Source organism: Primulina eburnea, chromosome 7 (genome assembly GCF_022965805.1).
Source record: "Primulina eburnea isolate SZY01 chromosome 7, ASM2296580v1, whole genome shotgun sequence".
Taxonomy (NCBI): Eukaryota; Viridiplantae; Streptophyta; class Magnoliopsida; order Lamiales; family Gesneriaceae; genus Primulina; species Primulina eburnea.
The window spans coordinates 24,189,653-24,216,923 of NC_133107.1; the positions used below are offsets into that span (position 1 = coordinate 24,189,653).

The 27,271-nt window shown below is 34.5% G+C and overlaps 2 protein-coding genes across 6 annotated transcripts in view; one reads left to right on the top strand and one right to left on the bottom strand.

Moving 5' to 3' along the window:
- Positions 1–4,571: 4,571 nt before the first annotated feature.
- LOC140837317 (protein LIKE COV 2-like) overlaps positions 4,572–27,271 on the bottom strand; it is a 44,324-nt gene continuing 21,624 nt past the window's right edge. Inside the window, exons 1-5 of one of the 5 annotated variants that reach the window (XM_073203446.1) lie at positions 6,687–6,799; positions 6,025–6,483; positions 5,582–5,678; positions 5,356–5,482; positions 4,572–4,925 (exon numbers count right to left, since the gene is read on the bottom strand). In XM_073203446.1, the coding sequence (XP_073059547.1) occupies positions 4,825–4,925; positions 5,356–5,482; positions 5,582–5,678; positions 6,025–6,089 (390 nt within the window). In that variant the 5' untranslated portion in view covers positions 6,090–6,483; positions 6,687–6,799 and the 3' untranslated portion in view covers positions 4,572–4,824. The other 4 variants (XM_073203444.1, XR_012119301.1, XR_012119299.1 and 1 more) reach the window with 4 other exon arrangements.
- Positions 9,088–27,010, top strand: LOC140835797 (uncharacterized). Its single transcript, XM_073201204.1, is given in 10 exon segments — positions 9,088–9,227; positions 9,560–9,658; positions 12,574–12,603; positions 13,724–14,024; positions 14,118–14,326; positions 16,286–16,344; positions 16,462–16,738; positions 16,771–16,823; positions 18,344–18,634; positions 26,814–27,010. Coding segments are annotated over 10 exon segments (1,656 nt in total).

Genomic DNA, 27,271 nt, shown 5'->3' on the forward strand with positions numbered 1-27,271 from the left:
GAAGAGAAAAGAATACAATTAAGACAAGAAACATGTGCTTAGTCCTGATTTAAACAAAAGAAAGTATAAGAGATGAAGAGCGAACAAGATGGGGTAACGCTAGCCACACGTACGTAAGTCAAAAAAAAAAAAGGTCTAAGGTTAGCGTAATCTGTGAAAGAGATGGATGAAAAGATCGCTGAAGTTGCGGCATTCGAGAATATCGGGTGAAAGGTTGGCTGAGCAAAGGGCAATCCGGCTATAGCAATAGTGAGAATTCATGGGCAAATGGTAGTAGCGTCGATCCTAACAATATTTGGGTCTGAGTCTAACTTTTAAAAAGAGGCATCCGAATCATAATGTGTGCTCATATTTTTTTTCATTCCATAGCAATTTTTCAAATTAAATCAACACGTCAAAGACAATATAAAAAATTAAAGGAATAAAAATATCAAACATCTCCAAAAGGATGACTAAAAAACAACCCGCCTAACAGTTAGAGCTAAAAATACTAATCAAGTTTGTATAATTAAGTTGTTCAGTAATTTCTTTCTCAATCGATAACATAGTCAATCCATTCCATCTTTCTCGTGACATGGTTGATCGGAGAAAAGTTTTGATGAGTTTTATCTTTGAGAAACTTCACTTTGCACTTGTTATTATGACCAAGACAGTCAACAAGATTTTATAAGCAATATGAGCATTTGAAATCCGGATAAGTATTATATCCACCAAAATTTCAGTCAAAAAGCGTAGATTATAGATACCACATAAAGCCCCGAAGAAAGTGAAAAAACTACAATAAAAAATTAGAAGCCCCAACAAAGCAACTACAAGAAAATAGACTTACAGCTCCTCACGGGTCTTTCAATCAAACCTAGAGACGACGCAACGACTGGAGTCGATTAAGGCTTGTCTGTAGATGAATATTGAGGAAGATTGAGGGATAAATCGATGACATGCTAAACAAGTTTCATTTAATAAATACTTGGTTTTGGGCTATCTAATAACTACTAGTATTATATATAATAATTTTTAAAAAAAATTTTTGGGCCTCAAAAAAAATATGAACCTAAGTCATTGGACTCATTTGTCTCTTAATAGTCACGGCCCTGAATTGTAGAGATGATACACAACACATATGGGTCAAAAGTAGAAGACACACAACACATATCGGTCAAAAGCACAATTCTCACTTTTTCACTCGATTATTTTCTAGAACATTTGCTTTTCAAATATCAGACCTAATTTTATTTTTGATGCAAACAAATTCATACATATCAGACAGTTCATAAATTTTCAAATTACGAGTTTTATAGTTGTTGTAATTGTTTTGTTGTGGTGCAATATTTCCTCCGTCAAGAAAGCGATCGACGGATGGATCTTGAGTTGTTGTATGATTTAAAATATTGAAATTTCAACTATTACCACTCACTTCATATATATGTGTCTATACATGATCGAGTATATATGTTCTTAGAATAAGTAATAGTAAATTCGCGACAAAGCAACTCATGCGGCATCAATCACTTGTGTTAATGAAGCCATTGATGCAACAAAAAAAAAGGAAGAGACATTGCTTCTCTTTCACAGAATATATACAAGATTTTTATGGAAATGTGTGTGTTGATGAAGCCATTGATGGATAATCAATCATATGACCAAAGCAATACATTGAATTCAAAGGCAGTATGCCTGCAACAAACGCATCCTTTTGTGGGGCTGTGACAAGAAACATGACTGCCCTTCAAGCAATTTACACATAAAGTAAAATTATTACTATAATTATATATATACACTTTAAATTGATTTAAAAATATATTTTCATGAATATGTTATTGGGTAGTAATAATCGATCCTGCTAACAGCAATAAAAATATTACATTTTAGTTGTTGTATGATTTAATAAATGTACGAACCAATTTGATTCATTTACGTCCATATTCCAAGTGCATATATTCCATTTTCCCATCTCATAGAAAGGCACTCTTTAAGTTTTATATAGTAATCGAGACAACCCATTTAAGAATTTTATTTTAATTTATTACAGAAATCATGTTTATGTATTTTATGCGACTCAAATCCAAAATATTTTTTTTCAAATAAATAAAGAAATTGTGACAAGTTGAGCGTACGACATTGTGTCGATTCATATCTACCAATGTGCAATCCCGTGATGGTGTGACGATGAGATTATACTAGTCAATATGAATCATAAGGTCATTCACGATACCAAATATATTTCCCCCAAATATTTGTGAGTATCATGATCCACATCATCAATTAAATATATTTTACTATCCAAATATCTCATATTTCACAATCAAATATCACACCAACTAAATATTTATTGGTCTCACTATCACTTTAATTAATAGTTTATTTTCATTTAAATAAAATAAATTACAATTTTATAAAAAATAATTTCACCACTTTAATTAATTACATCGGCTTGTGAACGAAATTGGATTGTGTTTGAACATGTAAATACTAATATTAGTTTTTAATGAATATTAAATAAATTTATTATTTTAAAGATAAAATTAATTTGTATGAAAAATGTGCAGTTTCACTCCAAAAGAAGAAATAGGGATAATGCCCATTTTCGTCCTTTTCGTTAACCGCTTTTCCCATTTCCGTCCCTCATGATTTTTGACTGCTTAATTAATCCTTTATGTTTTCAAAATATTCCCGAATTGATCCCTACCGTTATCCTGACGTTAAGGTTAACGTTGAGTTATGAAAAATGGTAGAAATTAGCGACGGTTTTTTAAAAGCAGTCGTTAATTAGCGTCGCTGCTATTTCCATAAAATAAATTTTAAGTTTTTTTTTTAAAAAAATTATTAAAAGTAATTTTTTATTTTATGGAAATATTAAACCGTCGCTAATTAGCGACGGCGTTTGGAGAAACCGTCGCTAATTAGCGACGGAGTTTTTAAACCGTCGCTATTTAGCGACAGCATTCAAACAACCGTCGCTAATTAGCGACAATGTTTTAACTCGTCACTCATTAGCGACGGTTTACTATTTCCATAAAATAAAAAAAAATTAATTTTTTTATTTTTAAAAAAAAAATTAGAATCGGACTATTATAACAATATTAATAATCTTAACTAACACTTAAAAATTTACAAAAAATTAAAGCGAAAAAGTTTATCTTAAGTCGAAACTAAAATCATGTGAGAGAAAAAAATTTTAAGTGTTGTAAAGTGGTGTGTATGAAAATGGAAAGAGAGTATATTTATAGACAGTTTGCTTTATGCTTTTGGTAAAATAGCGACGGTGATTGCAAAACCGCCTATACTTCAAGGTTAATAATATTACCGTCACTATTAGCGACGGTGTTACCAAAACCCGTCGCAAACTGTCTATAAATATACTCTCTTTCCATTTTCATACACACCACTTTACAACACTTAAATTTTTTTTCTCTCACACGATTTTAGTTTCGACTTAAGTTAACTTTTTCGCTTTAATTTTTTGTAAATTTTTAAGTGTGTGTTAAGATTATTAATATTGTTAGCATAGTCCGATTCTAAGTTTTTTTTTAAAATTATTAAAATTATTTTTTTTAATGAAAATATTAAACCGTCGCTAATATTTTGAAAATCCGTCGCTAATTAGCGACGGTTTAATAAAAACCGTCGCTAATGTCAAGTCAACGTTACCCTAACGTCAGACTAACGGTAGGGATCAATTCGGGAATATTTTGAAAACATGAAGGATTAATTAAGCAGTCAAAAATCACAAGGGACTGAAATGGGAAAAGCGGTTAACGACAAGGACGAAAATAGGTATTATCACGAAGAAATAGATTGTAGCAAAAAAAATTGAATGATTTGGTTAACATCAAGTATAAAGAGCTTTGACGCGCCGATATGATATGCGTGACGTGATTGATCCTATTTCTTTGGTTGATATTGATTATAGTAATGAATGGTTGATAAGAGATTAAATAATAATAGTGGTGACGAAAATGAACTTGTATTTGATGATGATAGTTTGACTTGGGGTGAAGTTGGACGAGCTTCTGGGGTTGATGATGATACCTATAATTTTAGATCTCGAGGCACATCCTCTACAAAAGAAGCAACGGCTAATACGAGTACATTAAATATGTATAAAAGAAGATCTACCATCTATCGTTATAGCAACGAAGAGGGTGAAGAAATTGATTTTGGCGAAAACGAGGAATCAGAAGGATACAAATCTGGAGCTTCAGCTTCTGGAGATGATTATATAGTTGGAGAGGATGAAATGAATTTGATGATTTAGATTTTTGAAGTTTTTTGGTTAATATATTATGATGCACTTACGACTTACTAATGCATTTTAGATGATTAGAGTTTGTTTTTTTTCTATGATTTATGCTATATTATCTGCTAATGAATTTTTATTTATATTATTTTTTTTATCTTTGTGAAAGTATTTAATTTAAATCGTATAAAATATTTTATATATGTTGAATTTTAAAATTTGTATCAAATGCACTTTACTTCGATAAAGCGTGCGCTTCGCCTCGCGCCTCATGCCCCAAGACACCCTTGCGCCCCAAATAACTATGGTCAAGAGTAGACTTGCACATTTCATGCTCTGACCAGACAACACACATGGTCTGGCTGAAGTAAAACTTATAAGATAAAATAAAATATATTGAAAAGAACTCTAAATCAAATAAAAGCCATAGTTTTAGAGCAAACCGTATAAATGGTAACCCTGACTATCTAACTCATCATCTGCTATTTGGATCACCAAGCAAGTACAAGTTTGAGGACGAGCATGCGCAGAATGAAGCTATATTTGTCCTCGGATTTGAATGTCTTCGCGCATTATGTTCCAACCAACTACATCATCCTGTCGAGGCGAATTTGATCATTTTGTCGAGGGATTCTTTCCATAGGAGAAATCACCTGAGGCACTGACATACCCACGGATACAATAATCTCTGCCAAAAACAAGAAATAAATAGTCTGAAAAAACCCCAAATTTGCACAACTGGAACACAATCATGAATACCTGACACTAAATCAAAACAATAAAACTGGAATTGATGTTATGTTCAGGTTCAGAAAATCATCATCCCACATCCTTCAAACACCAAACCCCTCCCAATTTAGGTCCCAGGATTCTAAATAATATAGTAGATAATATATTGAAGGTAGTAGTTTTTGCACGCAAGGCCGTCCTATCCTAAGTGCCTTTAGCCAAAATTTTTAATTCATAGAACGTTTAAACAACTCAGAAGAACAAAGATGATAAAATCCTAGGAAAATAAGCCTATACTTTCAATGTAAGCTTACTTATGAAAAAGAATTCGGGCCAATCATCACATAAATGAAACTGTTGGTTACTCTCACAAAAACTAAAATACACACCTATCCCTTCTCTGATAGACAGATTGGGCCTAATAATCTCCTCAGAGTTTACTAGAAAGATGTCTCCAATGTATAAATGATTTGTCGGCACATAGACGGAGCATAACTCTTCATCCCCATCATCTCTCTGCAATCAAATGAATTGCTTGTCAATCCAATTGAAGTACCAACGAAACAAATGGAATCCAGTGTGATGGTAACGCTGTAAAATGTATATCGCATGCACCTGAAGAATTACTGATGATGTAATAAAACCCAAAGCATATTCTCCAATCCGAGGTGATGGATTATGGCAACTTCCTTGAATGCAGTTGTGTTCTGGTCTGACATTCAGAAACACATGTTTAATAAACATTCAATACATCATTGCGTGAAGAACCAACTACATGTGAGGAATTTAAAGGTTGCAAACAAGTTGACACGGTATACACTTTAATGCCTGAACTTCGAAGGTCAAGACCATATATAAATTATTTTGTATTTTTTCTGAAAATCTTTAGAATGCGATTATTATATACAATTCATCCAATACAAAGTAATAATGGAAATTATTATGTCATACCGTTATTACAAATCTTAACATATGAATTTTTATCAATGATTATTATTTCACTAAAATTTAATGTTGAAAGTTTTAAAAGGAATGCTTAAAACTGAATCAAGCTCAACTGAGCTAGTAGAGCAACAAGACTTGCACTTTTATGCTGATCTAGAATGCAATGACAGAAAGACATTTTAGAATTTCGTCTATGCACTTACCAAGCTTGATTATGCCACAAAAAGTGAAAAAACCAGAGGTCTATCCCAATAATGTCTAAGAACTAAAAGTGAGAAGCAAAAAGGAAAGACATCAAGCCCCTACAGCTAGGCAAAATGAAAATCTCCCATTTGTAACAGTTCAATTACAGGAAAATAGCAAATCTCAGGAAATAAGCCAGCACCTGACAGACCAATTGATTCAAGGAAGCTATCTCACGAAGCAAATCATGAATTTAAAGAATGAACCTGATAGCTAACCAAGATTAATATGTTCTAGGCAGTGTGCACCTATTTAAGGCGTTTCCTACTTTTAAGGTAACAATTCAAGATTCTCTCCCACGTTGGATTTGGTAAAAATTATTTAAGTCGCTGCAAATACCCCAAATTATCAGTTTTCAAAACTAAGGCGGAATAACTGAAAATAACAGTGTATATTACCAAAGTAAATTGCCAGAAACAAGTATATACAATTTCCAGAGAATGTTTCTCCCAAATAATGCCTTGTGTTACTTCATTATATGTTATCTGAAACTAATATTTCACAAAATTTTAAAAAAAGACATAACGGATACCTGGAGATATAGCAGAACTAATTTGCTTTGAAGCTGAATATATATGTTTTACAAATGGCATTCTCTTTATAAACCATTCTCCAATCAAGAAAATGGTTGCACCCAACCACGACTGTAAGGTTTATTTTGTCCGACAGATATCGAAAATAATGAAAATATCAGAATAGGATGAATAACAGTAAAATTGTGTTTTGTCAGAATTAGGTGTTGTGCCAGATGTTACAACATCTCGGACAACATCTGCATGCAGCGGAAAATTAATAACACAAATTCACTTTAAATAATTAAATGGACAAGATTAAATATGCACAAGTATAAATACTTGTGCGGTGCCTTATGGCAAAAATTAATCACTAGAAAACTTAACCGTTCACAAAAACCTATCACTAGTGATTTTTACAAAAATCAATTTCCTCAACACTTTGAGAAAAATAAAGCTTTCTAAAACAAATAACCAACGATATTAAAACGTGAACAAGAAAGCCAAACAGTGTTCCCAATCAGTAAATCTAAGAGAAGCAATCTTCAGCCAACGTCTGCACAGATGTTGTCTTCGGATGCTTTCAACATTCAAGGCAACACTTGTTATCGGCAGTCTTCAAAGCAGCAGTCGTCGATAGGGATTTTCTCTGAAACTTTTGATCGTGCAAAGTATGCGTATGACTATGAGTGGAAGACGGCCCCCTCCATCGTCCTAGGTTTTTCTTTTTATAGATGAAAGCTTTATTTCATAAGGAAACCTATTTAGCAAGGAAAGTAAGAGTTTTATTAGGAATAAACTCTTTGTAAACATTAAAATCATATCTTATCAATTTACTAAATCTTTTAATATCTCATTAGCTAAGGAAGGCAAAATCAAAACAAATATTTAGTCAATCAAAACGACAAGGGAAATATATCAAGGAAATAATTAATTATGTTAGTCGAAAACTTGAAAACATTATTTCCCTTCAATCTCCCCCTTTTTGCCTTTCTTGGACAAAATGAAATCAAACCCATTTATCATCCTTAGTTCATTTTAACTCCCCCTGAGTTCAAGCACGAACTCCCCCTGAGTTCAAGCACGTTTGTCTCCCCCTGAATAAGAAAGACATTTAAAGCAACACCTGCACAACCCTTGGTAGGCAGACTCACCGAGATAGTAAATTAAAGCATAAAACTGAGACTTGCACTATAAGAACAGAATGATAACAAAAGCAGAACAGAATGATAACAAAAGCAGAAGATCCAAACCAAAACCAGTCAAGAATACCCAAACACCAATCATTCATCATCCTCATCATCCTCACTATCATCTTTTGTATCAGTGTCATCTTTAGTGCCAGAGGGACCAGCATCATCTCCCCCTTTTTGTCCATGAAAGACCCCAACTGCCAGCAGTGCTTGGATGGTAATAGCCAAATCCTCATAGAAAGCCAAATCAGCTTTGGCTTGGGCAACCTTCTTCAGGGCATGATCGAGAAACATCTGGGCACCAGTGACTGATATTTTCACATAATCATACAAAGATGGAGTAGCGTTGGTAGATGCAGACGGACCAGTGGTAGGAGGTACAGTTTTGGTGGCGGAAGGCTGAGAAGGACCAGTAGCCGGAGGTACCGAGGCAGAGGCAGTCCATGGAAGATCAACCTTCCTCTTGCCGTGCATAAGTGCAGAGGCAATCTTGAGCGGGTCAGTGGGCAAGGATAAAGGTTCTGTAATGTTCTTAACAAACCCCTGTGACACCAAGATTCCATAAATAAGGGATGGAAATGGGAGCTTGGATGACTTCAAACCACCATTAGCATACTGCAACACTGTGTTGAACACCAGGCGGCCAAAGTTTAAAGTTGAATTCCCAACGGAGAAGAGAGTCAGTGTCTGAGCCTTGGTGACAACAGTGGTATTTGTAGTCGGGTTCCAATTATGGATGGCAATCTTGTGCAGCACCGAATAGAGTGAAGTAAGGGTAGCAGCTGAGACCTTGTGTGGATGGAGAGGAAACTTGCTGACCATGCCACCAGTGAGGACAGAAATTACCTCACCTAAATCCGGAGGCGAGCCTTCTGCAGCAGCAGGTGTACCATAGTGTGCATTGATTACATCAGCTGTGAAGTTGTACACCCTGTTGCGGACAAAAACTTGTCCAAATTTTGCCGATCGTGGATCCCCAACACTTAAGGTAAGATTACCATAAAATTCAAGGATAGCCTTATGACAGTAAGGGAGAACAGAGGAGCATGTAGAAAACAGACCCCTAGACTTGAGAAACTCAATTAAATTGTACCGGTAAAATGCTTCCACATCCACATTTCGCTCCGCAACAAACTCTCGATTTTCATAGAGAGGCCAATTTGAGAATGCTGTCTCAGAGTAAAACATGTTGTTGTAGCAAGTGGCCAAATCATAGGCAGATAGATCAATGTCGTCCTCAGTGTCTTCAACATCCGGGGCAACATCCATAGGTGCAGAGTCATTGGCGTGTCTGGCACCACCAGAAACCGCTTCGTCAGCAGAGGCACCCTTAGACGGGCTAGATGCAGTTGGACTTGTAGCGATATGGTGAGCAGTAGAGGTTGAAGGAGCCTTTCCCTTCTGATTTTTCAAATTTGCCATAAATTGGGCCAACGAAATTTCAACCTCACTGTCAGCAACATGATTCTGAAAGGGTAGTGTGGGAGAAGTGACAGCCTCAGAGATAGCATCATTATCATCCTGGGTGGAAGACGAGGATGACGAGACAACAGTAACTCGGGGTGCAGGTTTTTTACGAGCAACCAATTCGTAGTCACCATCAGCGGAGTCATCTCCCGAAGTCTCTGCAGGGTCAATTAACGATGGACGAGTGGATGGTTGCCCTTTGTACCGAAACCGTTTCCCTGGTGTGAGGTCAGGATTATACCCGGCCTGTCTCTTGGATCGACGAACGGGTTGACGCGGAGGATCGAATACTTGGATAATTGGTGGATTCTCTACATCAAAGGCATTTCCAGGTTCGCCTGGTGCAATTACCTCCAAAGGGACTGGTTCTTCAGTCGTAAGCACCAGTGGTAGCGACGAATCGACAGCAGGTGTCGTAGCAGATGTTGTCTCAGTAGCGGCAACATTTTCTGTGTGCCCCATTTCACTCCGGATGTCCAGGGGATCAAAACTGTTGCCTGCCATTTGATGATAAATTGCAAGTCAGATAGCGAGATGAAAGGAATTTCAGAGGAAGATACGAAAGTGTTCGTGCAATTGCTTAGGGTTTCGAGAATAGTGGCTGTAAAGAAAGTGAGGAGTGGTGATGCTAATAATCACGATTAAACGCAAGGTAACTGCCTATAAGTCTAACGGTAATAAAAATGAAATGCCACGAAAATTAGCCGTTAACCCCTTTAATTTATTATAGAGATAATTTTTCGCACAAAATTGATTCAAGAATTTCCAGAAGTAACCCACATCGATTTTCGCACCACTAGACATCGAGCATCACGTAAATTCGAGAGTTTCGCACAGTCTGGATTTTCAACGAATTTTCTTTTGTCGAATGATCCATATCTTTGTGGCACGCCAATATTCACGGAAATATGTTTATGCATGCCCTAATTATGCTTAAAACGGAATGTAACAGAAATAGAGTCATGAGAACTGATATGAGATATGTTTACAGATGAAGTGTTGTCACAAATGTTGGCAACATCTCCTGACAGCACACACAATTCCCAAAATTTGATTATCTTCATACTTGGTGACTTAGCAGTTTTCTGAGCATAGGAGTGGTAGCTCCCACACTAGGAGAACGGTCTTCATTGGACTCCCCTAGGTAGCCTTTTCCATTTTCTCCTATTGCTGTGGTAATTTTTAGAAGGGGCAGCTCCCACACTAAAAGCACAGCCTTCATTGGGCTCTTTTAGGTAGCTTTTTCCATCTTTCCTTCTAACCACAGACTCATCCTGTTTAATTTTCAATTTTTCTGAGGAGACTTGTCACATTGGTTAGAGTCAAGTGACCAATCATCAAGTTTGTTGTGACTGAGTTCAAATGTATAGATGTGAAGATTTCAGAGATAACTAGGAATTGTAAGGGCATCAGAAAACTATGCTACATTGTTTCAACACAACAACATGTCACAGTATGAATGCAGTGTAGTATGCCTAAATCCTAAATATGCTCATGCAAGTTAAGTGTTGTCCGAGATGTCGTAACATCTGAGGCAACATCTGTCAATGATCAAATAGAACACATGCTGAGAGATTTCCTAAGATTGGAGAATCTCTCAAAGTCCAATGCTTTTGTGAATATGTCAGCCAATTGATTATTTGTATCAACAAAATCAATTCTAATCAATCCTTTTTCTACTAGGTTGATAAACATAAAAATTGTACATTAATTAAATGTTTTATAATATAAATATATAGTTTTTGTTTTATTAAATTTTTAAATATTATATGTTTTATAATAAATTGTATAAAATATAAGTTGTTGTGTAATTATAAGTTTTTACTATTTTTACAGGTTCGATAAAACAAGAATAACCTTGGCGTTGCAAATGGGATTAAGATGATTCTTGGACCTGTAGAAAGTTGATGTTAATATCTACAATATTGGTGGCAAGCATGAGATAAAAATCCTCTCACAATTGGGATCAAATTAAGCAACAATTAAAGTTACCGAAGGAGTGGCAGTTTTACCATGCTCTAGTATTTTGACCATATCTCTCAAACTACTTGGTCAAATATTCTGAAAAAAATACCACAACTAGACAACTCAATTATCCACATGTTTCATTTTATGTGAAGAAGAAAATTCGGAGAAGATGCTTGTCAAAAGTGATGTGCAATATAATATTAATTTCTTGGAACACCAATGAAGACTTATGTGTAAAAAATAATATTTTATTTGTGGTTGTCTCTCCAAATTTGGCTATAAATAGGGGTGCATTGTAATGTATTGAGATATCCCTCATTCTATGAACAAATCTTTGAGTTCATAATATTTCTCTCTATATTTTTCTTTTATTTCTTCATTTAAATATAATTAGCATGTTAATTTCATATTCAAAGTTTTACACTTTGAATAATGAATAGCTAACTTCCTAAAGTTGAGATGATAAGGTGAAGCTCTTGGCATGATAATAAGGTTATTATAAGGTAAGAATCTATGTTTTATATTATTTAATCATTATTTATTGTTTATGTTATATTTATTTCTTTAAGCATTTTTATACCCTACTTATAAGTGGGAGTTTTGATTTATTGTTGCTATATGTTACACTAAATTCTTGGAACCATTTAAATGTTAGTTTGGTATTACCAACCATTTAAAATGGATGCCTTGAGTTATTATATATAAATATATTATAATATTAAATTCTTGGAACCATTTAAATGTTAGTTTGGTTTTACCAACCATTTAACTTGGATTCCTTGATTTATTATATATGAATATATTATAGTATTAATTTATTGGTACCATTTAAATGTTTGTTTGGTTTTACCAACCATTTAAAGTGGGAACCTTGATTTAGTGTTTACAAATATATATAGCACAATAAATACTTGACCACATTTATAAGTTTTGGTATATATTATGTACTTATAAGATTATAATTTATAACATAATATAAATATGATTATTTAATATATTGGAACCATTTTATTAAGTGGATTTCAATATTGTTCGTTAATGTTAACTTTATTAAAATACCAAGAGTGGATCCTTTAATCTCAACTACTTAAATTTAAATTTGAACAATTAAAATTTACCCATTAAAGATTCAATTAAAATTAAAAAGAAACAAAAACAAAAACAAAAAGACATTGTAGTGGACTTGTAATTACCTTAGCTTCCCTGTGGATACGATATTCGGACTCACCGAATTATACTACTTGTGGACAACCTGCTCTTGGGAGTGCAACAATCAAAGTCGCAACAAGTTTTTGGCGCCGTTGCCGGGGAAGTATAATTTAATTTCAAGTCTATTTAATATTGTTTAAAGTTTATTTTTCTTTTTATTGCTTTTGTGTGTTTTTTTTTTTCTTTTTGTTTTGCATTTGCATGAGCATTTGGTCACGTACACTTAGTGGTCGACTCATTCGAAATAACCCTTTATTTTTACAAAACATGGCGGAAGAACCCATCCAAGAAAATGAAGATGAAATTCAATCTCAACATGATCATGATAGACGAAGAACACTTAGAGATCACATAAATCCTACACGTACTAGTGCACCTTCATGTCTAGTTTTTCCCCCTGATGCATCTCATTTCAATTTTAAGCCTGGTATTATCCAACTTTTACCCAACTTTCATGGCTTAGATTCTGAAAATCCATACATGCATTTACGAGAGTTTGAAGAAGTGTGCAACACATATAATGATCTAAATTGTAGCATGAACATCATTCGCCTTAAGCTTTTTCCTTTTTCTTTAAAAGATAAAGCTAAAACATGGCTACAAAATCTTAGATCGGGATCCATTCGAACTTGGGATGAATTGCAACAACAATTTTTGAAAAAGTTTTTTCCATCTCATAGAACAAATTCTTTCAAAAGGCAAATCATCACTTTCACTCAAAAACAAGGAGAAACTTTTTATCAGTGTTGGGATAGATACAAAGAATTGCTTAATCTTTGTCCACATCATGGTTTTGAAATTTGGAGAGTTGTTTCTCAATTTTATGAAGGCTTAACACCTAAAGATAGGCAAATGGTTGAATTTATGTGTAATGGAACATTTGAAAATAAAGATCCGAACGAGGCAATTGAGTATCTCGATTCATTAGCTGAAAATGCTCAAAATTGGGACACTATAGGTACAATCGAACCATCAAACAAGATTCAATCTCCTACATCTGGTGGAGGTATGTACACTCTCAAAGATGAACATGATCTTCAAGCTAGATTTACCTCTTTGGCAAGAAAAGTTGAGGCACTTGAATTGAAAAAGAATGGTCAATTAAAATCTGTTCAAGAAATTGTGTGTCACATCTGTGATACAAGTGATCATTTTACAAAAGATTTTCCCACTTTGCCCTCTTTTAAAGAATGTCTCCATGAGCAAGCCAATGTTTTGAACAATTTCAAAAGGCCAAATTTTGAACCATTTTCTCAAAATTACAATCCAGGTTGGCGAAATCATCCAAATTTTAGTTGGAGGAATGATAATGCTGCACAATTTCCGCAACCACATTTTCAAAATCAACAAAATTTTCAAAATTATGCACCTTATGTTCCTCCGCCGAAAAGAAATTTGGAAGATACATTGAATTCTTTCATTGCAAAGCAAGAGTCTATCAATACTCAAACTGCTCAAACCATGACAGACTTGAAAGATACTCTTGCTAAATTTGCATCTGCACTTAATGTTCATGAAAAAGGTAAATTTCCTTCACAACCTCTGCCTAATCCCAAGGATCATCATACACAAATTGGAACTTCTGGAACTCAACCGATGGATCAGGTAAAATCTGTTATTACCCTTCGAAGTGGTAAGGTTGTGGAAAAATCCATTCTTGAACCTTGTGAAGATGATGATAAATCAACTCCAAAGGGTAAGGAAGTGGAACCCATAACTTGCGAAGAGGAGGTTCAACAGACAGTGTCACCACCATTCCCTCATGCATTGAAAAATACAAAAAAATCAAATTTGAATTCTGATATATATGATATTTTTAAACAAGTAAAAGTTAATATTCCTTTATTAGATGCAATAAAACAGGTACCATCATATGCCAAATTTTTGAAAGACTTGTGCACTGTGAAAAGAAAATTGAATGTGAAAAAGAAAGCATTTTTAGCCGAACAAGTAAGTGCAATCATTCAAAATAATAATGCTTTGAAATACAAAGACCCTGGTTGTCCTACTATTTCGTGTATTATTGGAGAACGAAAGATTAAAAAAGCCTTGCTTGACCTTGGAGCTAGTGTGAATTTACTTCCATATTCAGTTTATCAAGAACTCAATCTAGGCGAGTTAAAACCTACTTCGGTAACACTTTTACTTGCTGATAGATCTGTTAAAGTGCCAAGAGGTATGGTAGAAGACGTGTTGGTCCAAGTTGATAACTTTGTATATCCTGTCGATTTCATAGTTTTAGATACACAACCTATTGAAGCTTGTAATGCAATTCCTGTAATTTTAGGTCGTCCATTTTTAGCAACTTCTAATGCTCTTATAAATTGCAGGAATGGAATAATGAAGTTGTCATTTGGTAACATGACCTTGGAGCTCAATGTTTTTAATCTTTGTAAGCAACCACATGACAAAGAAGATGAAAGTGAAGATGAAAATCTTATTGAAACTCTTGTGGAAGAAAACATTCAAGAAGGGAGTACTCGTGATCAATTAGATATTTGTTCAATTGAAACTGTTAAAGAAAATATTGAAATTGATCTTGACGATTTTTTCAGGTATCACTCGTTACCAGGATCAGAGAAAGAATTTGATGAAAAATATGAGAACAAAGACGAACCACCAGTATTGGAGTTAAAACCCTTGCCAGAAGAATTGAAGTATGCATTTCTTGGAGAAGATGAAACATATCCGGTGGTAATTTCTTCCAAACTCTCAAGTAATCAAGAAGGTAAATTAGTTGATATGCTTAAAAGACATAAAAATGCAATTGGTTGGACACTAAAAGATCTTAAGGGCATTAATCCACTAATTTGCACACACAAAATTCACTTAGAAGAAAATGCAAAAACATCTCAACAACCACAAAGGAGATTAAATCCACACATGAAAGATGTTGTGAAAACTGAAGTTCTCAAACTACTTGATGTTGGAATTATCTACCCTATTTCTGATAGTAAGTGGGTAAGCCCAACACAAGTAGTTCCAAAAAAATCTGGCATCACAGTGATAAAAAATGAAAAAGGTGAATTGTTAACAAGTCGAGTCCCATCTAGTTGGCGGATGTGTATTGATTATAGAAAATTAAATGACGCCACTAGAAAAGATCATTTTCCATTACCATTTTTGGATCAAATTTTAGAAAGAGTAGCAGGTCATCCCTACTACTGTTTTCTTGACGGATATTCAGGCTATTATCAAATTCCCATTGCACTCGAAGATCAAGAAAAAACTACATTCACATGTCCTTTTGGAACATTTGCATTCAGAAGGATGCCATTTGGTTTATGCAATGCCCCAGCAACATTTCAAAGATGTATGCTAAGCATTTTCTGCGACATGGTTGAAAATTGTTTGGAAATTTTTATGGATGATTTAACTGTTTTTGGGAATACATTTGATAATTGTCTTGAAAATTTGGAAAAAGTTTTAAAAAGATGCGAGGAAAAAGGTCTTATTTTAAATTGGGAAAAATGTCATTACATGATTACTTCTGGAATTGTTTTGGGACATGTCGTGTCATCTCATGGAATTGAAGTCGATAAAGCAAAAGTTGATGTCATTGCCAATTTACCCCCTCCAAAAACCATTAAAGAAATTCGCTCATTTTTGGGACATGCTGGATTTTATAGGAGGTTTATAAAGGACTTTAGTTTAATCTCTAAACCCATTTGTAACCTCTTAACAAAAGACAGTGCATTTGAGTGGACTCAAGAATGTCAAAATGCTTTTGATAAAATCATTCGACATTTAACATCAGCTCCTATCATGCAACCTCCTGATTGGTCTTTACCATTTGAAATCATGTGCGATGCGAGTGATTATGCAGTCGGTGCAGTATTGGGTCAAAGAAGAAACGGTAAGCCTTATGTGATATATTATGCAAGTAGAACTTTAAACAATGCTCAAATGAATTACTCCACAACTGAAAAAGAGCTACTTGCTGTAATATTTGCATTAGATAAATTTCGTTCTTATTTGATTGGATCAACAACTATCGTGTTTACTGATCATTCTGCTATTAGATATTTGTTGACCAAACAGGATGCAAAGCCACGACTGATACGATGGATTTTGTTGCTCCAAGAATTTGACATTGTAATCAAAGATAAAAAAGGAACCGAGAATGTCGTAGCCGATCATTTATCGAGACTAGTAACAGGATCATCTTTTGAAATGACACCAATTAACGATAATTTTCCTGATGAACATCTATTTTCAGTTACTACTACACCTTGGTTTGCTAACATAGTAAATTTTCTTGTGACAGGAAAAATGCCACCGCAATGGAGTTCCCAAGATAAAAGAAAATTTTTGAATGAGGTAAAAAACTTTTATTGGGATGATCCGTATCTGTTCAAGTATTGTCCGGATCAAATTTTTCGACGTTGCATACCCGACAATGAGGTAAGTAGTGTCATTAAATTTTGTCATTCAGAAGCATGCGGGGGACATTTTTCTTCAAAGAAAACAGCTGCAAAAATCTTGCAGTGTGGATTTTATTGGCCCACTTTGTTTAAAGACACCCACGAAATCTGCAAGATCTGTGAAAATTGTCAAAAATTGGGTGCGATTTCAAAAAGAAACATGATGCCTTTGAATCCTATCATTGAAATTGAAATATTTGATTGTTGGGGAATAGATTTTATGGGACCTTTTCCACCGTCGTTTGGATACTTGTATATTTTAGTTGCAGTTGATTATGTTTCCAAATGGATAGAGGCAATTCCATGTCGAACAAATGATCATAAAATCGTCATCAAATTTTTGAAAGAAAATATTTTTAGTAGATTCGGAATTCCTCGAGCTATGATAAGTGATGGGGGAACTCACTTTGTTAATAAACCATTTGCTTCATTAATGAAAAAATATGGTATTACTCACAAAGTAACAACTCCTTATCATCCTCAAACAAATGGACAAGTTGAATTAGCTAATAGGGAGATAAAGCAAATTTTGGAAAAAACTGTTAACTCAAATAGAAAAGACTGGTCTCTGCGACTTAATGATGCACTGTGGGCATATCGAACAGCTTTTAAAACATCATTGAATATGTCTCCCTATAGGTTGGTTTATGGAAAACATTGTCATTTGCCTGTGGAATTGGAACATAAAGCTTATTGGGCGATAAAAACTTTAAATTCAAGCATGGATGATGCCAACAAATTGCGTAAATTGCAACTTAATGAACTTGATGAACTCAGAAATGATGCGTATGAGAATTCAAGGATTTATAAAGCAAAAATCAAATCATTTCATGATAAAACAATTCTTAGAAAATCTTTTGAGATTGGTAAAAAAGTTTTGCTTTATAATTCTCGACTTCACATATTCCCAGGAAAATTACGATCAAGATGGACAGGCCCATATGTTATAAAGCATGTGTATCCTTATGGAGCTGTGGATATTGAAAATCCTAAAAATGGTGATGTTTTTAAAGTGAATGGACAAAGGCTTAAACCATTTTTGGAAAATGAAATCTTTCAAGAAGAGTTTATTTCCCTTTCTGATCCTTGATTTTTTTTTTTTTGTGTTGCATTTGATTATTGTTTGTTTTTATTTCAGGTTTTCTTAATCTTTTTATTTTCCCGGTTAAATGGCGGATAACGGTACTCCGTGACTCTCATAGTCGGTTAAATCAGTTTCCCACAATTGCTGATACAAAAATTTAAAAAAAAAAATCATTTCTTTTCTTTTCAAAATGGATGAAATTCTCTCAAAAATTTGTAAATATTTTCCCTCTGTTTCTGAAAATGTTCTAAGAAAAATTTATGCAGGAAGGTGTGAAAGATTGAGATTACTAATGCAAAAAGGAATTCCAGAAGATATTCGTCTTGTAATAGAAGCTAAGGTCCGATTAGGAGGAGAAGTTCCACAATCATTGCTTATTCGGTATTTGCCTGGATTAGGAAAAAGCACTTATGCGAAAAAACGAAGGGCCAAAAGTTTAGGGGTTTGTCATAAGTGTGCAAGATGGACTTGTGACAAACGATGCAGATCTTTGGGATGTGTTTCCAATAACAGAGAAGATAAAATTGATTTCATTAAGAATGGGCTGAGTAAGGAGTCTTTAGATAACATCTTATTGACTCTTGAGACGCATTCTAGTGGACATGTGCATATTGAACTTCTCCGTTTATGGAAACAATTTCAAGATGAGCGTCATAGTCTTGGGAATCTTACTAAAAAAGACCCTGTTTGCCAATTTATAAGAAAATTGGATGGGAAGCATATCCTCGACTCATAGAAGGCGTTGAAGCCGTTTCTGGACGTAAAACCAGAGGAAAATTGTGAGCCACAATCACACTACTGTTTATAAGCATGTGTGTCATTATTTTTTTACTATTTATTCTGTTTACAGCTGTGACCCATAGTTTTGTCATGATAACATATTACCCCTATAAAATCTCTCATCTTTCTTTCTACTTTCGCAGAAAAAAAAAAAGGAAAGTAAAAACATGACTGGATCCTCTGCACAAACATTGAAAAATATTTGTGTATTTTGTGGGTCGAGTCCTGGAAAAAATGAAGTGTTTGTAGAAGCAGCGAATAATCTTGGAAAGATATTGGCTGAGAGAAAAATTCACTTGGTATATGGGGGAGGTAATATTGGGTTAATGGGATCTGTTTCAACATCTGCTCATCTTGGAGGTAGTCAGGTATTGGGTATTATTCCTATAGCTTTAGCTGAAGGAAATATTACAGGTGTTACGATTGGGGAGGAATTAAAAGTTTCTTCTATGTATGAAAGAATCACTCAAATGATTGAAAATTCTGATGCTTTTATCGCACTACCAGGTGGTTTTGGTACATTAGAAGAAATTTTTCACACTGTTTCTTGGGCACAACTTAATATCCATAATAAACCCGTGGGCTTGTTGAATATCAATAATTATTATGACAGTTTGTTGACATTTCTTGATAAAGCTGTGGAACAGAATTTCATTTCAGAAAATTCACGACGGATGCTCATCTGTGCTTCGACTGCCGATCAATTAATTGATGATTTGGAAGCTTTTGTTCATAAGCCTGATCCGATGATAACAAAGATCAATTGGTCGCAATCAAGCAGTAAGAAAAGGAAGTTGGATCATTGATTCAAAAGTCGTGGATTGGTTTGCGTTTGTTTCAGTTTGTTATCTTCAATAAAGTTCCAGGTGATATCTCTTTCATTATGTACTCTTTATTAATAGCTATTTTGACATTAGGGACAATGTCATATTCTGATTGGGGGGAGAACACATATAAAAAAAAAAAAAAAACAAATTTAAAAAAAAATTAAATATTATTTTAAAATAAAACCATGTTTATTGTTTGTACCTTAGTAATTTTTTGCAAAAATGTCATACATTACATATTTGAAAGATTTAAATTAGAACATGCATTAATCTACTTAAGAATGTTTAAATTTTATTTGAAAAAAGGTCATTTTTAATATTCTGATCAATATAAAAATATGATTTATGAAATCTTTTTGAGTGATTAACCATTGTGATAAAATTAGGTAGTAAAGTATATGGCCCAAGATATACCTTATAAGAGTGCCTAAAATTTTTGAACTCACACATATTTTGTGAGTGAGTGGAGAGGACTGAAAAAACAGCTTTCGAGCCTTTATTGATCATGAGAGAGACTATCTATTGTTTAGATCTTGAGTTCTTATTTTGAAAAAAAAAATATATATTTCCTGAAAAAAAAAAGAAAAAAAAAGAAAAATACAAAAAGAAAGATGTTGAAGATCTATGTAATTTTTAAGTTATATGCTGCGACCCATTTTTCTCTCATAAGAATAAAAAAATAAAAAAAAAAATAAAAAAAGAAAGAGAGAAATACATTGTACAAATTAAATAAATATGTGGTCAAAAAGCATAAACTTAGTCTGATTCCATGATGTAAAAAAAAAAAAAAAATCAGGAAAAAAAAAATATAATAAGAACAACTGGATTTTAAATCAATTGATTTTCTATCTTTTGATTAGTTTGGCTCGTTTGTCTGTCTGCATTCTGTAAACCATTTTTCTGAGCATTTATCTGTATTCCAACTCCATGAGAGAAATCGTTGCCATAAATTGAAACATTTATTAACCTGTGAGGATATGGAGTTGAGACTCTTACTAGGAATTTCTGAAGGCCGTGTACATTTAACTACCTAAAATAAGCTTTGAATTAATCATCTCAAATTATTTCATAAATTATAATTATGATGATCTTGATATAACTTTGACAGTTTTCAAATTTTATTTAAACACTTAGATAGTTCTGATTACATTTCTATTTAAATTAATCAATATGTTTTGTATTGCTATTAACGCTTAAATTGCTAGGGACTAGCAATAAGCTGGTTGGGAGGTGTGATAAACATAAAAATTGTACATTAATTAAATGTTTTATAATATAAATATATAGTTTTTGTTTTATTAAATTTTTAAATATTATATGTTTTATAATAAATTGTATAAAATATAAGTTGTTGTGTAATTATAAGTTTTTACTATTTTTACAGGTTCGATAAAACAAGAATAACCTTGGCGTTGCAAATGAGATTAAGATGATTCTTGGACCTGTAGAAAGTTGATGTTAATATCTACAATATTGGTGGCAAGCATGAGATAAAAATCCTCTCACAATTGGGATCAAATTAAGCAACAATTAAAGTTACCGAAGGAGTGGCAGTTTTACCATGCTCTAGTATTTTGACCATATCTCTCAAACTACTTGGTCAAATATTCTGAAAAAAATACCACAACTAGACAACTCAATTATCCACATGTTTCATTTTATGTGAAGAAGAAAATTCGGAGAAGATGCTTGTCAAAAGTGATGTGCAATATAATATTAATTTCTTGGAACACCAATAAAGACTTATGTGTAAAAAATAATATTTTATTTGTGGTTGTCTCTCCAAATTTGGCTATAAATAGGGGTGCATTGTAATGTATTGAGATATCCCTCATTCTATGAACAAATCTTTGAGTTCATAATATTTCTCTCTATATTTTTCTTTTATTTCTTCATTTAAATATAATTAGCATGTTAATTTCATATTCAAAGTTTTACACTTTGAATAATGAATAGCTAACTTCCTAAAGTTGAGATGATAAGGTGAAGCTCTTGGCATGATAATAAGGTTATTATAAGGTAAGAATCTATGTTTTATATTATTTAATCATTATTTATTGTTTATGTTATATTTATTTCTTTAAGCATTTTTATACCCTACTTATAAGTGGGAGTTTTGATTTATTGTTGCTATATGTTACACTAAATTCTTGGAACCATTTAAATGTTAGTTTGGTATTACCAACCATTTAAAATGGATGCCTTGAGTTATTATATATAAATATATTATAATATTAAATTCTTGGAACCATTTAAATGTTAGTTTGGTTTTACCAACCATTTAACTTGGATTCCTTGATTTATTATATATGAATATATTATAGTATTAATTTATTGGTACCATTTAAATGTTTGTTTGGTTTTACCAACCATTTAAAGTGGGAACCTTGATTTAGTGTTTACAAATATATATAGCACAATAAATACTTGACCACATTTATAAGTTTTGGTATATATTATGTACTTATAAGATTATAATTTATAACATAATATAAATATGATTATTTAATATATTGGAACCATTTTATTAAGTGGATTTCAATATTGTTCGTTAATGTTAACTTTATTAAAATACCAAGAGTGGATCCTTTAATCTCAACTACTTAAATTTAAATTTGAACAATTAAAATTTACCCATTAAAGATTCAATTAAAATTAAAAAGAAACAAAAACAAAAACAAAAAGACATTGTAGTGGACTTGTAATTACCTTAGCTTCCCTGTGGATACGATATTCGGACTCACCGAATTATACTACTTGTGGACAACCTGCTCTTGGGAGTGCAACAATCAAAGTCGCAACATAGGTCTCGAATAAAATGATGTCTTATGTCAATGTGCTTTGTTCGAGAGTGTTGTACTGGATTTTTTGAAATGTTAATTGCACTAGAGTTATCACAGTACACCATTAAAGATTCACTTTTAAGTCCATAATCTTCTATCATTTGATTCATCCACAAAAGTTGGGTGCAAGCATTTCCAACTGCCACATATTCGGATTCAGCAGTGGATAAAGATACACAATTCTGTTTTCGACTATGCCAGGAAATCAAGTTATTGCCAAGGTAAAAACACCCCCCAGAAGTACTTTTTCTATCATCTAGATCCCCAGCCCAATCAGCATCTGAAAATCCTACCAGGTTTGAGTTGGTTTCGTGAGTATACCATAATCCTAATTCAATTGTTCCTACTATGTAACGTAGAATACGTTTAACAGCTTTCAAATGAGAAGTTTTAGGATTGGATTGATATCTAGCACATAGGCAAACACTAAACATGATGTCAGGACGACTGGCCGTCAAGTATAGGAGACTCCCTATGATGCTACGGTACAAGGTGTTGTCAACATCTTCACCCGCAACATCTTTGGATAATTTTTCATTTGATCCCATAGGAGTTTTCATGTGTTTGATGTTTTCATTTGCAAATTTCTTGATCAAACTTTTAGAGTACTTGCTTTGGCACAAAAAAATGCCGTCATGCATTTGTTTTATTTGCAAACCCAGAAAGAAATTTAGCTCACCAACCATGCTCATTTCAAACGTCGATGACATGCACTCAACAAAGTCATTAGCATGCTTTTGTGATGATGCACCAAAGATTATATCATCTACATAGATCTGACAGACAAGTATCTCACCTTGGGCCTTTTGAATGAAGAGAGTTTTATATACCTCACCTCGTGTAAATCCAATGTCGAGAAGATAGTCAGTCAATCTCCCATACCATGCACGGGGTGCTTGTTTCAAGCCATAGAGAGCCTTTTTCAACTTGTACACATGATTCGGTTTATGTGGATCCTCGAATCCTTTAGGCTGTCTCACATGTACTTCTTCACTCAAGAACCCGTTCAAGAATGCACTTTTGACATCCATTTGAAAAAGTTTTATTTTCATGTAACGAGCAATGGCAAGCAAAAGTCGAATTGACTCAATGCGGGCAACAGGAGCAAAGGTCTCATCGAAGTCAACCCCCTCAACCTGTGTGTACCCTTGAGCAACCAACCTTGCTTTATTTCGAATGATGTTTCCTGACTCATCAGTTTTATTTTTAAAAACCCACTTTGTGCCAATCACATTGCCATGGTCAGGAGATGGAACTAGAGTCCACACATCATTTCGAACAAACTCTTCAAGCTCATCATGCATAGCATTAGTCCAAAATTCATCTTTTAATGCTTCCATAACGTTTTTAGGTTCAATTTGAGACACAAAGCATGAAAATCTAACCTGCGAGTACATGGTACTCATGCACACGAGTCCAACCATTTTTCGATAGTCAACTCTGTCCTTCTTCTTGGTCTGGATATCTTCCCTTATTCCTCCGATGATTTGAGAGGACGGGTGGTTCTTTTGGATCTTACTTGGAATACTCGGTCCATCATCGACTACCTCATTATCGCTGTGAGCATTTTCCTGTGAACTGTTGACATCAGTGTCAGATGTTGTGCTAGATGTTGCAACATCTAGAGCAGCATCTGTCTTATCCATCGGTTTTTGAGTCTCCAACAGATCTTCAACATCATCTTCTGCAGTTCTATTCTTAAGATCTGCACGGTCATCAAAAACAACATTAATCGATTCCATAATCGTTCTTGTTCTAAGATTAAACATACGATAAGCACGACTATTAGTGGCATATCCGAGAAACAGACACTTATCACTCTTGGAGTCGAACTTAGCCAGTTGATCCCTGTCATTCAAAGTGTAGCATACACAACCAAAAACATGAAAGTATCTAAGGTTAGGTTTCTTTCCCATAATAATTTCATAAGAAGTCATGGTTGATCCACTCCTTAGATATACCTATTTGAAATATGACATGCTGTGTTAAGGGCTTCTGCCCAAAAACGCTTTGCAAGGTTCTTAGAAGTTAGCATTACTCTTGCCATTTCTTGTAAAGTCCTGTTCTTACGTTCAGCAATCCCATTCTGTTGTGGTGTTTTTGGTGCTGAGAATTCATGAGAAATACCTTTTCTGTCACAGAATGATGAGAATGAGCGATTTTCAAATTCTTTACCATGATCAGTCTTGATCCTTCTTACCTTCAGACTGTGGAGATTAGTTATTCTAGTGATCAAGTTTTTGAATACATCAAATGTATCTGACTTTTCTTTAATAAAATTAACCCATGCGAAACGTGAGAAGTCATCAACACATACGAAAGAGTATTTCTTACCTCCGAGGCTCTCAACTTCCATAGGACCCATAAGATCCATGTGTAGCAATTCCAGACACCGTGTTGTCCCAGGTGTTGCCAACACAGGATGCGACACGTGAGTCTGTTTACCCTTTTGGCAGTCACCGCACACATATGGTATACCAGAGGAGAGATTAGGCATACCTCTTACTGCATCGTACTTACTCAAGTTTTTCAGGGTTTTGAAGTTTGCATGTCCAAGTTTTTGATGCCAAAGGTCAAGTTCAGTGATTTTCACATGTTTGCATGACAGGTATTCTCCTATTTGGTAGCAATTGTCCGAGGACCTTTTGCCTGTCATAACACACACATTCGATTCATCAAAGACTTCACAGTTATGTTTATCAAATTTAACAAACAGATTATCATCACATAGTTGGCTTATGCTTATCAAATTTGAATTCAATCCTTCAACATGGAGCACATTGTGAAGTTTTGGCAGTCCTTCAACATTTAGTGTACCTTTCCTACAATTCTTCCTTTTGCTCCCCCTCCATAGATCACTCTACCACACTTTTGCTCAACATAATCGATCAGATGGTCTTTAGACCCCGTCATGTGGCGTGAGCTACCACTATCAAAGTACCTATGACCTGCAGTGTTAGTTTTTAATGAAGTGTAGACAACTTTGCAGTGAGTTTTTACCTTTGGAACCCAAATTTGTCTTACTGTAGGTTGATGGTAGGAGGTGTTGCGAAGAGTGTTAGACAACATTCGGGGCAACATCTGGCTTGACTTCTGATTTATGCGATCATCCCTGAGTTTAAAGCAGTATGGCCTGATATGACCAGGCTTAAAACAGTAGTGACATACATACCTTCGTTTTTGTCTCTTAGAAATTTGTGCAGAAGGTTGTTTTATTTGAGAAGAGCTTTTGATGGGAGACTTGGATTGAGGTTGTGAAGATGTGTCAGCTTCTCCTTTCACAAAAACAGTAGGTTTGGAAGATTCACCTGTTTCATGCACACTATCCTTGAACCCTAGGCCTTTCTTGTCATCTCTTCCCATCAGAAGAATGGATTCAAGCTTGGATGAGCTTGTGTTAAATTTGGACAAGGTTTCAGTTGCTTTTTGAAGATCTTCTCTGGTCTTTCCTAGTTCCAAATCCTTTTTGCTCAAAATTACCTCCAGCTTAGCAACCACTGCTTTTAGATCAGCATTTTCTTTCACCACTGATTTTAGTTCAGCATTTTCTTTTACTAGATTCGCATTAAGCTTGTTTCTTTTGGTCCAATCTTCAAACAGTTCTTCATAAAGCTCCTGGACACTTTCAAGAGTAAGTTCTTCACCATCAACCTCCTGATTATCTTCATTCAAGTTTCCAGAAACTGTAGAGTTGAAACAGACTGATTTTTCACAGATGCTGTAGTCAGGTGTAGCAACACCTAGGGCAACACCTGCAGGATTCACTTGTAGCCAGCTGGTTTCTGTCATTAGTGCAGTCAGGGAGGTTTGATTGTCTTCATCAGTGGACTTCTCCTCAGGATCAGTTTCTTCATCGCTAAGGGATGCATTGTACCCTTTGTTCTTACGTAATCTGTTTGCACACTCATTGGCATAGTGACCGAATCCTTGGCATTCTCTACACTGCACTGAATCAAACTTCCTTGATATGAGTTGTCCCTTGCCTTCGTTCCTAGTTTGAGTGGGTAACGTTGCAGGAGACCTTTGTGGCTTTTCAGGAAGACTATAATATTTAGAGGGTTGTGCATCCTTTTTCTTTTCCCGGATTCTTTTCAAGTAATCCCCAAATTTCTTTGTAATAAAAGATATAGAATCCTCGCAGAGATCAGAATCATTTACTTCCTGAGATATTTGGAGAAGTTCATTGTAGGAGCCATTAGAGGCTTGAAGTGCAATTGTCTTCCCTTTATCCTTCCTTTGCATGTCCAGATTCATCTCAAACGTGCGTAGTGAGCTGATAAGATCTTCCAATGACATTTTGGACGTGTCCTTAGCTTCATCTATTGCACAGATTTTTATATTGAATCTTTCAGGCAGAGAACGAAGAATTTTGCTTACTAGACGCTCACTGGAGATTGATTCTCCAGCACTGAATGCCTCATTAGCAATTTCCCGTAGACGACGATCATACTCAAGTATGCTTTCAGATTCCTCCATCCTCATCATCTCGAATTTGGAAGTAAGCATCCTTAATCTGGTTCGTTTCACACTCTCAGATCCTTCACAATGACATTGAAGGATATCCCATGCCTTTTTAGCCGAAGTACAGTTTGTGATTAAACTGAACATGTTCATGTCAACCGATGTGAATATAGAATTCAAAGCCTTTGAATTATGATTTGAGTTTTGCACTTCGTCAGCAGTCCAGTCATTTTCAGGTTTTGGTCGATTGTCCCCCTCTTGATCTGTTGCGACTGGTGGAGTCCATCCATTGATGACGCGCTGCCATGCCCGTTCATCTAGGGATTTTATGTAGTATCGTATCTTGACC